Source organism: Schistocerca nitens, chromosome 2 (assembly GCF_023898315.1).
Source record: "Schistocerca nitens isolate TAMUIC-IGC-003100 chromosome 2, iqSchNite1.1, whole genome shotgun sequence".
In the NCBI taxonomy this organism is placed as follows: domain Eukaryota; kingdom Metazoa; phylum Arthropoda; class Insecta; order Orthoptera; family Acrididae; genus Schistocerca; species Schistocerca nitens.
Window position 1 is genome coordinate 223,682,351 of NC_064615.1, and position 15,550 is coordinate 223,697,900.

Sequence of the window (15,550 nt, forward strand, 5' to 3'; positions counted from 1 at the left end):
AAAAGCGAACTTCTCTTTGGTGGCCACTGTGGATTCCGAGTACATTTACCGTGCGGAACCAGATCACTGGCTACAAATGTTTTGTACTCGGATGTACACAACCGTGCAAAATTAAATCTCGATTAAACATAGTTCAATCATTCAATACTTGTACCATTTATTTATTTGGTTACTAACACCATAGCGACTTCGAATTCTCTTGGCTCACTTTGAATGGTTTAATGTAGATGCATTCTGTTGCTTCCATTATTTTCTGCTGTGTGTCCAATAGCTGATTTCACAATCGATAAAGTGCGAACGGAATTATGGTGCTTCTTTAGCACAGTAATTGTCATGAGGCGACTCTATGAATGAAGAAGTGCTACGATAATATACTTGAAATGTGGAACTCTGTGAAGTGACTGGGGTAGAATTACGGAGTGACCTTCTCATCTCGATCATTTTAAGTCAGCATTATGTACCCGTGTTTGAATCTTGCTCATTACACTTATTATTAACACCATTGTGTTTACGCTAAGAACCGTAAGATTTGCAGCTGGCCATACACAAATGTTTACAGCAAGTTCATATCAAAGCAGTTGTTTCAAAGTATGAGTACATAAGAGGTAATGCTAATCAAAGTCAAAGATTATTGTAAAAAAGTACTGCAGATTTAGGGAGGTCGTAGAATGGGCCAAAACAAGAAGAAATGCCCAGTAAAGATAGGATCGAAAATGCGTATCTTTAGAGCTGTGAGCATTTGTTCATCTTCGCTGCTGTGAAACCGACCGCTTCTGTCACAACACGAAATGGCGAGACGGCAGTGGACCTGTTGTAGTTATGGTCGTCAGTCCGAAGATTGGTTTGATGCAGCTTCCCACGCTACTCTGTCCTGTGCAAGCATCTTCGTCGCTGTGTAATTACAGCAGCATACATCCATTTGAAGCTACCCACTGTGGTTAAGACTTGGTCTCCCTCCACATTCCCTCTACCCCTCGCCCAGCCCTCACCCCCCTAACATACATCACATGACTATGCATTGTTTATTTTTCTTTTTTGGGTTCGTCAGTCTTCTGATGGTTTGATGCGGCCCGCCACGAGTTCCTCTCCTATTCAAAAATCTTCATCTCAGAGTAGCACGTGCGACCTACGTCCTCAATTATTTGATGGATGTATTCCAATCTCTGTCTTCCTCTACAGTTTTTGCTCTCTACAGTTCTCTCTAGTACCTTGGAAGTCGTTCCCTCATGTCTTAACAGATGTCCGATCATCCTAACCCTTCTCCTTATCAGTGTTTTCCACATATTCCTTTCCTCTCTGATTCTGCGCAGAACCTCCCGACCCTTACCTTATCAGTCCATCTGATTTTCAACATTCGTCTGTAGCATCACATCTCAAATGCTTCGATTCCCTTCTGTTTCGGTTTTCCCACAGTCCATGTTTCACTACCATACAATGCTGTACTCCACACGTCGTTCTGAGAAATTTCTTCCTCAAACTAAGGCCTATGTTTGATACCAGCAGTCTTCTCTTGGCCGGGAATGCCCATTTTGCCATTGCTAGTCTGCTTTTGATATCCTCCATGCTCTGTCCGTCATTGGTTATTTTACTGCCAAGGTAGCTAAATACTTGACTTCATCTACTCGTACTTTGTGACCATAAATTCTGATGTTAAGTTTCTCGGTGCTCTCATTTCTGCTACTTCTCATTACTTTTGTCTTTCTTCCATTTACTCTCAATCCATATTCTGTACTCATCAGATTGTTCATTCCATTCAGCAGATCACGTAATTCTTCTTCACTTTCACTCAGGATAGCAATGTCATCAGCGAATCGTATCATTAACATCCTTTCACCTTGAATTTCAATTCTACTCGTGAACCTTTCTTTTATTTCCATCATTGCTTCTTCGATGTGCAGGTTGAACTTTCTTTTATTTCCATCATTGATTCTTCGATGTACAGGTTGAATAGTAGAGAGGGAAAGACTACATCCCTGTCTTACACCGTATTTTATCCGAACACTTCGTTCTAGGTCGTCCACTCTTATTATTCCCTCTTGGCTCTTGTACATATTGTACGTATATTACCCGTCTCTCCCTATAGCTTACCCTATCTTTCTCAGAATTTCGAACATCTTGCGCCATTTGACATTGTCGAAGGCTTTTTCCAGGTCGACAGATCCTAGGAACGTGTTTTGATTTTTCTTTAGTCTTCCTTCCATTAACTACCGCAACGCCAGAATTGCCTCTCTGGTGCCTTTACATTAGGCAGTTAAAAAGAATGGAGTACTATGATCGTTTGTGGAGCAGCTCCATATTAGCAAAAAATTTCTGTAGTCCATGCTAAGCGACATTTTAGGTGGTGTAAAATGCGATTCCACTGGCCAGCGGCTAACTGGAAAGGAGTGTTTTGGAGTGATGAATCACGCATACCCTGTGAGAAGTGGATGGAAGGGTTTGGTTTTGGCGAAATTAGTGGAAAGCTTTACCTGCCATCATGTGAGGTGACAACAGTGAAGTACACAGGTTGCGGTGTTACGGCATGGTGGTGTTTTTCGTGGTTAGGGTGTGGTCTCCTTACTACTCTTAAGATAACGCTAAATGCAGAGTGATATGAGCACAATTTAGAGCACTGTGTACAGTTGAGGAACAGTATGGAGAGATGACTGTTTGCAATCTCCTAGATAAACTAAGGTTTTATGCAATTGATGGTTACTAACCAATGGATAATGTCATATCTAACCAAAAGAATGCAGGAAGTTGTACTTAGTTATCAGGGGAGTTTCTTCTGACTGGGGAGGAATCATATGTGGGGTGTCCTAAGGCTCAATGTAGGGCCCACTATTGTTCCTCATACGTGTAAACGACCTTCCGTGTTATATACAACAGTCAGAATTTGTAGATGACACAAGTATTGTTATCAATCCAAGCATACATAAACAACCGAGTAAATGGTATGAAATGATAATTAAATCAAGGCCCTAAGCTGTCGACAGGCGTTGATATACATCAACGGGGACAGTCGAAAATGTGTGTCCCGACCAGGACACGAATCCGGGATGTCCTGCTTACATTGCAGACGCTGTATCCATCTGAGCCACCGAGGGCACAGAGGATAGTGTGACTGCAGGGATTTATCCCTTGCACGCTCCCCGTGAGACCCACATTCCCAACTTAACGTCCACACACTACATTCGTAGTGCCCCAGCCCATTACACCCATTACTCGCGGCAGACAATCTTATCGAGTCCCGTAAGAGTTCGGGCAATGCGTGTGCATACAGCACAGAAGAAGGTCAATGGCCGGTTAGCCTTAACTATATGAAGATGTTATCTTCGGACGTGTCCGAAAGAACATATATTCATAGAGGAAATGATAAGTAATGTTCTTTGAAGTATTAGTGAGTAGGTTCCTGCGAATGGTCACACTCTCAATTTCAATTCTGGTGGTAAGAGTTTTTGTTGGTAGGTTTTTCAAAATTTTAAACAGCAAAATAAATATTTTTTTTTCTTTGAGGAAAGCATCTCGATCAGTGGAGAGTCGTTATCAGTCTGCCACTTCTGGATTAACCGCTGGTGAAGTACAAAATATTCGCAAATCTTCACTTAAGAGAGCAAAGGAGTTGTCAGAAAACTTTCTTATTTGTGAGAGTCGAGAGTTAAAAAAGACTTTTTTTTTATGTTTACGAAAGCATCGTTTCTTGATAACACGTGTGATAAGACAAGATTGTCCCTCACGCGTAAAACCGGTCACTTTGAATTATCTTCCCGATATTAGATATTTCAATGATAACATGGCCACTTTCCTTTTTTTGTTAAAAAATCTCTGGCATTACAAATATGCATTCAATGCTTACGAAAACAAGAAAGATCACAGGAAAAAAATATTTAGTCGAAAAATTCAGAGCCACTTCTTCCAAACTGATAGACTCTTCAGAAGATGTTTCATCCTAGGAATATTTCGAGATCCTCTTTAGTTAGATGAGGATCAATTTTTTAACTGCGTCAGCCCATTTAATTAGTCTTCATCCTCAAGGAGATAACGATATCAGCAGACAGTAGCCGCCATGACGTTCACTGAGCTACTCGAAGTACCAGCACACCACTCGGAACGCGCGGCTGAAATCGTTTCAGTCTTCGCATTAAAATCTCACTACGAAATATGCTCGAGACTGAACGTAACCCTCAGAGAGTGGGCAGTCTTCTCCATTCACGACAGGCATTTCGTTTTGTCAGAGACGCACTATCGAGTGTCGATGAAAGAAACGTTTTGTTAAAATTGCTCTTCCACATCTGTCTTTCATTACAGCAAACTGATCAGCAGCTGCGGGCGTGTAAAAGTGGGCAAGTCTACAGACGATGCAGCAACGTACTGGAAAACGCTCCTATTATCATTTGTGAATTCAGGTGCATCTAAAGCAGTGGTGCCAACCTTTCTGAGACTATTATCTCTGAGTGTAATAAGATATTAGCAGTTAGTACCCCCTTCCCCCTCCACTGTCATCAAAGTTTTTCTTTGAATACTTTTACTTTTAAAATGGCGAAACATAATTGATATTAAGTGTTTGTAAGTGTTTTATTAAACCACGAACTGATGAGTCAGGGAGACAACTGGTTCTACTTACTTTAACAACAGTTTTTATGGAATGATGAATCAATTTTGAGTATACTACGATTGCTACCAAAAACTCATCAGAAAGAAAGCTAGCTGTCCACAGTGAAAAAACATTTGTTACAAAACATTCTTCCTCTGCGCCAATCCGTTACCTAGCGACACTTGCTTCATTTAGCCACACTCTGCACCCTCATTTAAAATCAACCCTATTAAAAGGTGTGCACGATACTCATTATTTATAAATCATTAGATTGTTGGACTGCTTACTTCTGGACCGACATGGACTGGGAGATTCAGGTTGCCAATGCTTTGTGTCTGACCATTGCCACTTCTTCTTCTTCTACTTCCTCTTCTTCTTCTTCTTCTCCTTCTTCTTCTTTCTCCTGAGACGTCTCTGCTTGTGCAGGTCGTTCACATAGTCTCTTTCAAGCTTCTCTTTTCTCCTGCAGTCTATCATTTAACATCTCCTGCCACTGCAATCATCTTCGGTTGGATCACCCTTCACCTGGTCTCTCCATCTTGTTCGTGGTCTTCCAATTGGTCTTCGTCCAGATTGTGTTCTTTCTACGGCTCTTCTCGGAAGTCTTTCTGGTCCCATTCTTTTAATGTAATCAACCCATTTAAGCCTATTACTCCCCGTAGTTCCTGATAAGGGCTTCATCTGCAGGGTGTTTCGTATTGTCTCATTCCTTGTCCTGCCACTTCTCGTCTTCCCCCGGTTCTCTCGTCAACAGCACATCTCTGTTGCTTGTATACTTCTCAGATCCATCTTTGTCCGAGTCCAGCATTCTGAACCATATGCCAAAATTGGCAGATAATATGAGTAGCACATCATGAGCTTCGCCCTGGCAAGTATTTCCCAATTTCTAATTATGTCCGATACATAATGATAAAATTTCGAACAATTTTCTATTCTCTCCGAAATTTCATCCTTGATGTTTCCTTTCTTGGTTAATTTACGTCCTAGAAACTAGTCGTAACACATCACATGTATACAGTCATATTTTTTAAAGGAACCTGTGATCACTGGAACCCTGTGACCGCTGGAGGCAGTGCCACAAGCTCCTCCAAAAAATCGTAACACAACACACGCACAAATGTCATACTAACTAAGGGGAATCCACCTGATGATGTAGGTTTAAACCCTTGAAACATGTCGTGGAGATAAAGAAACAGTGACTGGTAACAGTAAACTTGACGGCAGTATGTGCTATACAAGAAATGCATTCTCACTTGCGAATATTATCAGACTCAATCTGGGGAACGAAAATTTGCGCAGAGTACGTCTTAAAACAACGGCACTACAGTGTGGTATGTGCTGTATGTCTTGATTGGGAGACAGATTTTCCCATTTGCTCATGATATTTGCTGTTTGTAACAGTGATGCCAAACTTACTCTTCGCCCTAAAGCTGCTTTCAGTACTGCCCAGATCTGTTTCATGTTCGTTCCTCTGGCAGTTTTACTTGCACACAGCAGTATGAATAGGTCAGATGGTGAAGAGACGGCCGATACGCACTTCGTGTATGGGTTCACGGAACGCACGTTATGCCAAGGTGTTCCCACAGCGACGGCAAACACACCATCAGCACTGTACCATCTGAGGGTTGTAGGATTACCCTATGTTGTGTGTTGAGCGTTTTGGTGAATGCATATTACCGGATTTTCAAATGACTTGAAGGTATTTTTTTTACAGAAACAAAGATAATTTGTGAAACGAACCCAATAAACGTTAATTACGTTATTATTCTGCAACGAGCTATCTGCGACCACTGGTCCCTTGTATTAAAACACTCAGAAACTATAGTGTAATCAATATACACCTGAACTGTTGTAATGTCATAACATTTGAACTAATAATGGCACACACTTGCGATTTTGGGAGTTGGCAATACACAATTGGGAGATTACATATATAGTTCTCACAGCAAATGTTGGAAGTGTCCTCCATCAGCATCGATGCACAACTGTACTCGTTTCACAATATTCCGCGACGTTCCGTGAAGTGTATCCTCGCCAATGTTGCGAGTTTCGTGTGTAATAGCCTCACGGAGTTCTGCAGTTGTTCGTGGTCTATTCCTCGGCTTTTAAGATACACGCACAAGAAATGAATCTGGGGGTTAGGTCAGGTGATCGGAGGAGTTAGAAACTTTTTGAGGTTACTAGCACAGCAAAGAAAATGGTTACTAGTTGCATGAAAGTTTTATACATGTGACACTGTGCTCTATCTTGTTGGAAATACACTGAAGCGCCAAAGAAACTGGTATACGCATGCATGTTCAAATACGGAGGTATGTAAACAGGCAGAAGACGGCACTGCGGACGGTAACACCTATGTATGACAACAAGTGTCTGGTGCAATTGTCAGATCTGTTACTGCTGCTACAATGGCAGGTTATCAAGATTTAAGCGAGTTTGAACGTGGTGTTATAGTCGGCGCACGAGCGACGGGGCACAGCATTTCCGAGGTAGCGATGAAGTGGGGATCATCCCGTTCGACCATGTCACGAGTGTACCGTGAATATCAAGAATCCGGTAAAACATCAAATCTCCGACATCGCCGCAGCAGGAAAAAGACCCCGCAAGAACGGGACCAACGACGACTGAAGAGAATCGCTCAACGTGACAGAAAAGCTAGGGCATGAACAAGTGTCGCCGGCCACGGTGGTTCAAATGGTTCCAATGGCTCTGAGCACTATGGGACTCAACATCTGTGGTCATCAGTCCCATAGAACTTAGAACTACTTAAACCTAACTGACCGAAGGACATCACACACATCCATGCCCGAGGCATTATTCTAAGTTCTAGGGGACTGATGACCTTAGAAGTTAAGTCCCATGGTGCTCAGAGCCATTTGAACCATTTTGAAACAAGTGTCACCGTGCGCACCATTAGACGAAACATCATCGATTGGGGCTTCGGAGTCGAAGGCCCACTAGTGTAACCTTGATGACTGCACGACACTAAGCTTTACGCCTCGCATGAGGCCCGTCAACTCCAACATTGGACTGTTGATGACAGGAAACATTTTGCCTGGTCGGACGAGTCTCGTTTCAAATTACATCGAGCGAATGCACGTGTACCGGTATGGAGACAACCTCATGAATCCATGGATCCTGCTTGCATATCAGCAACGGACTGTTCAAACTGGTGGAGGCTCTGTAATGGTGTGAAGCATGTGCAGTTGGAGTTTTGGGGGAGCCCTGATACGTATAGATACGACCCTGACAGGTGACACGTACGTAAGCATCGTATCTAATCACCTGCATCCATTCATGTCCATTGTACATTCCGACGGACTTGGGAATTCCAGCAGGACAATGCGACACCACACACGTCCAGAGCTGCGACAGTGTGGTGCCAGGAACACTCTTCTGAGTTTAAACACTTCCGCTGGCCACCAGTCTCCCCAGACACGAACATTAATGAGCATATCTGGGATGCCTTGCAACGTGCTGTTCAGAAGAGATCTCCACCCCCTCGTACTCGACAGATTTATGGACAACCATACAGGATTCATTGTGTCAATTCCCTGCAGCACTACTTCAGACATTAGTCGAGTCCCCGCCGCGTCGTGTTGCTGCACTTCTGCGTGCCCGTGGGAGTCCTACACGATATTAGGGAGGTGTACCAGTTTCTTTGGCTCTTCAGTGTAACTTTCTCTAAGTTCGATGTCAACTAGCTGCTCCATGAATGTACTGAAGATGCCGGCACAACCCGTCGTGTCGACAGTCGTATCACAGAAAATGTGGCCAACAATCCTGGAAGGTGACACCGCACACCAGACTCCAACCTTTTCATCAAGCGGCGGTGTTTCATGTATATGGGGGGTTTATATCATCCCAGTAACTGCACTTGTGTGTATTGATGTAACCTGACGGGTGGAACCATACCTCATCTGTTAGTTAGGGAGAGAATGTCTGGACATTGAATAAGAAACCCCTAAATCCATCGACAGCAACGCATTCTTTTCTTATGATCGCAATGCCGATTTCTTCGCAGCTGTCTGACATCTATCATGAAAACTCCACAATCCTGGTTCAATCGACGCAACGATTTCCTCGGGGAGCTCTCCAAGTGTCTTCGAATGTAATCAACAACCTCTGCCCTCAGTGATGGTCTGTGTTTACCACTGCCATTGCTTAGTACACCAGTTGTCTCCAGCTTCCTTACAGTCGATAAAACTGTTGTCTTTGTTGGAACATTGCGGACGTTGAATTCTCTGCGCAATGCCCATTGTGTTGTAACCAGTGATTCCGCCTTCCAATATGTTTTCACAATAAAAACCCGCTCTCGAAGTGTGTACTGCATATTTCTGCCAGCTAAACGCAGCAAACGGATCACGTATTTGCTCGTTATTGTGACGCGGCCTGAACTACACAGTCACAGACTCCACAAACCGCGACCGACGATGCTACGAACGAACTAAGACTAGACAAGCAAGCGCTGCACTACACCGGACAAAGGGCCTCAGGTGCAGAAACAGCAATAAACTTGCCAACAATGGGCGCTACTTCTGACTCTACCAGAGCTTCTGAGAGCAATAAAACAACTTCCCCGTTTCTACGAGCTTTCTGAGGGTTCAAATGGCTCTGATCACTATGGGACTTAACATCTATGGTCATCAGTCCCCTAGAACTTAGAACTACTTAAACCTAACTAACCTAAGGACATCACACAACACCCAGCCATCACGAGGCAGAGAAAATCCCTGACCCCGCCGGGAATCGAACCCGGGAACCCGGGCGTGGGAAGCGAGAACGCTACCGCACGACCACGAGATGCGGGCTTTCTGAGGGAAATTATGATTAACTGAAGTAGTTCATGTTTATATGGATCGGCCTGTATAATCTGAATACAAAACAAGTTTGAAGAGTGAATCACTTCACGGTGGGCAAACAGCGAAGGTGGTACGTTGCGACCTGTGTGCTCTACGGGAGCCCATTGTGTGAGCAATGTTTGCAGTATTCGTCATGGGGTTCTCTTCTACGTGACGAAGCACAACGTCGTTTTAGTCAGACGAAAATGATATGTAACGTCATAATTACAACGGAGACTGACGATGGCGTTCTCAGTTTGTGTCCATACTACGAGATTTGAAAGAGATCCGATTTTCAAACTTATTCTACATCCAAACGGTACGTTTCCGGACTTATGTTCCTTATCAAAACTTTATCTACTAAATCCTCTTTACGATACCTAGAAGGCTGTAACAGAAATTTTGAAAGGACCTGCACATATGTATAATCATCTGCCACATACTTTTAATAATTTTTACAGCATAGTAGAAGCCCGAGATATACATGCATCTAATGCAGACAGTTCACTTTGGGCTATTAAAAAACAATGGTTACTAACGTGTAGGTCACCTCGACTCAGCATCATTGGCGACGGAGCACCAGATGGGTCCTCCAAGGGTAGTCTTATCAAAGATCAAAGAAACCATCACAGCTTTCAAATACAGCAAATTAGAAAAAAAAATCATATGTCGTGGCAACGATAATATTATATCTCTGACTGAATAAACACCTTTTGATGATTCAGTCAGTATTTAGAAAAACATTAAAAATTTGTAACTGCATGCACGCATTTGCACGCTACGTTTGTGTAGGTCTTCATATTTACATGCCTTATGCACAATTCCAGCATCATGAATCCACAACATAGACAAACTAAGCCACGACTCTGTAGCACCATTTGTGCATTATCAATATCTCATTGACATGAGTTCCCTTCTACACGCTCTCCACACTATCTTGATGCTTCATCAAATAAATCCAGCTGTCTGTCATTGTTTAGTAATATACCTGTAATCATTTCATAACTTCAACACCACATCAGGTATGTTCAGCGTCTTGGATGTACCTCGTCTCCTCCTCAATTTCAGGCATGGGATTCCGGAAGGCCGGCCGCGGTGGTCTCGCGGTTCTAGGCGCGCAGTCCGGAACCGTGCGACTGCTACGGTCGCAGGTTCGAATCCTGCCTCGGGCATGGATGTGTGTGATGTCCTTAGGTTAGTTAGGTTTAAGTAGTTCTAAGTTCTAGGGGACTGATGACCACAGCAGTTGAGTCCCATAGTGCTCAGAGCCATTTGAACCTTTTGATTCCGGAACAAACTACCCTCCAACCTGCGACTTACCCAAAACCACCCTGTATCCCAGACGACATTGTTATCATAAGCGCAACTACCCTCGCGGAATATCCCAGCTGCTTTCGGTCTCTCCAATACTGAACCAATATCTCTGTCGGACTGTGACCAAAACTCATGATTTTCTCATCCGTACCGCTTTCTTCCTTACTTCTGCATCTCCTAGCCTTGCTCTATTATTCTCATTCTTCCTATAATCAATACTATGCATGTTCTCTTGTCGATTCACTAAGCTTTTCTTGTTGTAAGTAAGAGAGGCACCGAAGGCCTTAATCTTGACAGGTGAAACAAATGCATAAATAAAAAATTATATATAAGATAGCTAAGAACACTAGTTTACGCAACATGGTGCTATCTTCGGGTGCCATTTCCTTGCTTTATTTAAATGTTGTGCGTCACTCCCATGATGAGAAATGAGGAAGAAGCTTTCCGAAGCGTGTCGAAAGGTATCCTCATCTCACTCACGAAGAGCTGCTGACAGAACTAGCCCTGTAAGGCCGCTCAGCGGAGAAAACAAAACAAGTGCCCCGGACTCACTTCTGAAACCCAGTTCATCAAAGAGCACAGTAGAAAAAGAAATTTTCTCCGTAGCGGCAACGATAACTTAGGATGTCTGTGGCTGTATTTTCAGACCCTGATCTTGGTAGGGGAAATAAATATGTGTATAAAAATAAAAAAATAAAACGATGAGTTTCGGCAACTTGGTGCTCATCTGCAGGTGCCAATTTCTTGCATTACTTAAACATTATGAGAAGTGAGATAGAATCCTTCAGAAGCGTTTTCAGAGGGCCGCAGGCAGAATTAGAGCTGTACGAACTGTGGTCAGGAAAAACAAAACAGGTGCGTCTTACTCACTTGTGAAACCTGTCGGACGACATGGTGACGCTCCGGCTCTGCGCCTGACACTGTCACAGATTAGACTGACACGCTATCTCTCGCGCACCCACACACACACATGCACACGCACGTAGGGACGCGACGGCTGGGCGATAGCGGCGCGCATGCCCACCACATCCACTTCTCGTAGGCCGCCCCGGCACTGCCGTGCGCCGTCCGTCACGCAGACTCACCTGGCGGGTGCGCGGAGGCGCTGACCTCTGGCGGCCGCCGCCCGAGGCAGCGTGGCCGGCCGGCCGCGGCGGTTACCTGGCAACCGGACATGCCGCCTAGCCGGCGCTCGCACCTAGCGCCGCTGCTGCTGCTGACGCGTCAGCCAGAATAAAACTCGCCGCTGCTATCGCTGACCGGTCGTCTGAAGGCCCACTTGACACAGAAGCGAACGAAGGTTCTCTCCGGTGTAAGCACTACCAGCGCTTAAGCAAGCGGCATTCGGTCCTACGCGGTGGGCATTCGCTTGTTTTCGACGGTGTTCCTCTTATGATTGGTATTTTAGTGAACCATTAAAGGAAGTTCGTGTCTGCTCCCTTTCGGAGCTAGCAATACCGACATCATTCGTCTCCTATCTTGTCTACTTTTACTGTTGCTGACATGCGCTGCGTGAGCGACAGAGTACTCCGAAGAGAATGTACACTACTGGCCATCTAAATTGCTACACCACGAATATGACGTGCTACAGACGCGAAATTTAACCGACAGGAATAATATGCTGTGATATGTAAATGATAAGCTTTTCAGAGCATTCACACAAGGTTGGCGCCGGTGGCGACACATACAACGTGCTGACATGAGGGAAGTATCCCAACTGATTTCTCATACACAAACAGCAGTTGACCGGCGTTCCCCGTGAAACGTTGTTGTGATGCCTCGTGTAAGGAGGAGAAATGCGTACCATCACTTTTCCGACTTTGATAAAGGTCGGATTGTAGCCTATCGTGATTGCGGTTTATCGTTTCGCGACAGTGCTGCTTGCGTTGGTCGGAATCCAATGACTGTTAGCAGAGTATGGAATCGGTGGGTTCAGGAGTGTAATACGGAACGCCGTGCTGGATCCCAACGGCCTCGTATCACTAGCAGTCGAGATTACAGGCATCTTATCCGCATGGCTGTAACGGATCGTGCAGCCACGTCTTGATACCTGAGTCAACATATGGGGACGTTTGCAAGACAACAACCATCTGCACGAACATTTCGACGACGTTTGCAGCAGCATGGACTATCAGCTCGGAGACCACGGCTGCGGTTACCCTTGACGCTGCATCAGAGACAGGTGCGCCTGCGATGGTGTACTCAACGACGAACCTGGCTGCACGAATGGCAAAACGTCATTTTTTCGGATGAATCCAGGTTCTGTTTACAGCGCATCCGCGTTTGGCGACATCGCGGTGAACGCACATTGTAAGCGTGTATTCGTCATCGCCATACTGGCGTATCAGCCGGTGTGATGGTATGGGGTGCCATTGGTTAAACGTATCGGTCATCTCTTGTTCGCATTGACGGCACTTTGAACAGTGGACGTTACATTTCAGACGTGTTACGACCCGTGGCTCTACCCTTCATTCGATCCCTGCGAAACCCTACATTTCAGCAGGATAATGCACGACCGCATGCTGCAGGTCCTGTACGGGCCTTTCTGGATACAGGCAATGTTCGACTGCTGCCCTGGCCAGCACATTCTCCAGATCTCTCACCAATTGAAAACGTCTGGTCAATGGTGGCCGAGCAACTGGCTCGTCACAATACGCCAGTCACTACTCTTGATGAACTGTGGTATCGTGTTGAAGCTGCATGGGCAGCTGTACCTGTGCACGCCATCCAAACTCTGTTTGACTCAATGCCCAGGCGTATCAAGGCCGTTATTACGGCCAGAGGTGGTTGTTCTGGGTACTGATTTCTCAGAATCTATGCACCCAAATTGCGTGAAAATGTAATCACATGTCAGTTCTAGTATACTATATTTGTCCAATGAATACCTGTTAATCATCTGCATTTCTTCTTGGTGTAGCAATTTTAATGGCCAGTAGTGTAATTACCATTCTTTTCGTGTTAAGGACAGTACAATATGGACCGATGAGCATCGCAGTCTGGTCCCTTTAATCCCCCAAACCAACCAACCAACAGTACAATAATTATTTACAAATTCAACATAACAGAATACCATACAATATCTACGATATGTACATTATACTTTGCACATGTAAAATTGATTTTAAATGCCAAAATTCTGCAATCTTGATTGCTGGGACATTTGCTGAAACCAGGTGCTCCAGCGTGCAGGTTTCAGGCAACTTCGGACAGTCCAAGACTGTCTTACCGTTCTCCACATTCACAAGTTGCATCTCCACTAATGTTAATCCCACTGCTTTAATTTTTCATTACTTGATGTAGAAACACTTCCATAGTAGATGCATGCGACCCTTCAAATTTGGAACAACTTTGAAATATAGAAAGGTCTTTGTAGCGCAGTTCTTTATTGAGCGTTACGCGTTTCAAAGTTTTATCATCTGACTGAAGCTGTGGAAGGAAGTGTACAAGAAATTAATGATAGAAAGTATACATGAGTGTGCATCTTATAGTATACAGGAATTTCAAACAGTATCGTACTTACATTAAAATCAAACTTTAGCACAAAGCTCACGAAAGTGAGCACATAGATTGAATACGATACAAATATCATCTCGTGTAGGCGTATTTGACAGTGCCGTCGTCTATTCGAATAGAGCCAGAGTCAAACTGAGTGTGGCGATTGAACTATCAAAGATGTAAACGAAGGCTAAGTAGGTAGCGCTAGCATTGACCTTAGAAAGCAAGCCAAAGAGTAACTTTACAAACTTCTATAGGCTGCGATGAAGAACATGTCAGCACCTCGTGAACAAATTTGACAAAAATATTTATCGTATTTTTATGGAAGAGAACTCATACTAACGGCATGAAAAGTGCGTCGTTAGGCAACATCGTAAAGAACGTTACAGAGGTAGTCTTTAGTCGATAATCAAAACTGAAGACAATTGCAACCAATAACTGGTGTGGTACAATATAAACATAAAACGGATGTAACAAGTAAAACATATGTGTGTGTGAAGGAATAAGTTGACAACCATCATAAAATAAAATGTACGTAAGTATCACATAATGTAGTCAAATTACAATAGAACATGTAATAAATGCTATAACAAAATCATTTAGGTAAGCCCAGATTGGTGGCAACAACTTGAAATAAAAGAACTGTTATACGATAGAAGGGGCTTTTTTTCTCTTTTTTTCTTTTATTATCTTTAACTTAGTGTCAGATCCAGCTGTTATCAGTTTACAACCATCACAAAAAGAACTGTTACTGAGTATGAACAACTGTAATCATTACACTAGTCCAACAAACAGTGGATGACGTACAAGATAGCCGTTTACGTAAGCCTAGACGAACATTAAAAATTTGAAATTAAATATATCAATTTTTCTTTATTTTATATTAAAACGTAATGACATAATATCAGAAATGTATAACAACTCTCTTGAAGCAGATGCGTCAGGACATCGCACATGCACGTACACATGCTCATACACAAGCACGTTTGCAATGCGTTCCGTATAAGCCCGAACGGAATCCATTAACTCCGAAACAGTATGACAGCTGAAACTTCCTGGCAGATTAAAACTGTACGCCGGACCGAGACTCGAACTCGGGACCTTTGCCTTTCGCGGGCAAGTGCTCTACCATCTGAGCTACCCAAGCACGACTCACGCCCCGTCCTCACAGCTTTACTTCTGCCGGTATCTCGTCTCCTACCATCCAAACTCCGCTGCAGAGTGAAAATCTCATTCTAGTATGACAGCTATTTTAGCATTACGATTGCCTAGGCATCAATTTTTTTGTCAACTGATGATCCCAACCTCACATCCTTAGAACGTTTTTGGC

General features: G+C 43.8%; 1 protein-coding gene across 1 annotated transcript in view; it reads right to left on the reverse strand.

Annotated features, from left to right (window-relative positions):
* Positions 1-11,786, reverse strand: part of LOC126235946 (ankyrin repeat and SAM domain-containing protein 4B) — a 274,987-nt gene extending 263,201 nt beyond the window's left edge. The window contains exon 1 of the mRNA XM_049944917.1: positions 11,596-11,786. Coding sequence (XP_049800874.1) covers positions 11,596-11,618 — 23 coding nt within the window. The 5' untranslated portion in view covers positions 11,619-11,786. The remainder of the gene's footprint in view (positions 1-11,595) is intronic.
* Positions 11,787-15,550: the final 3,764 nt, after the last annotated feature.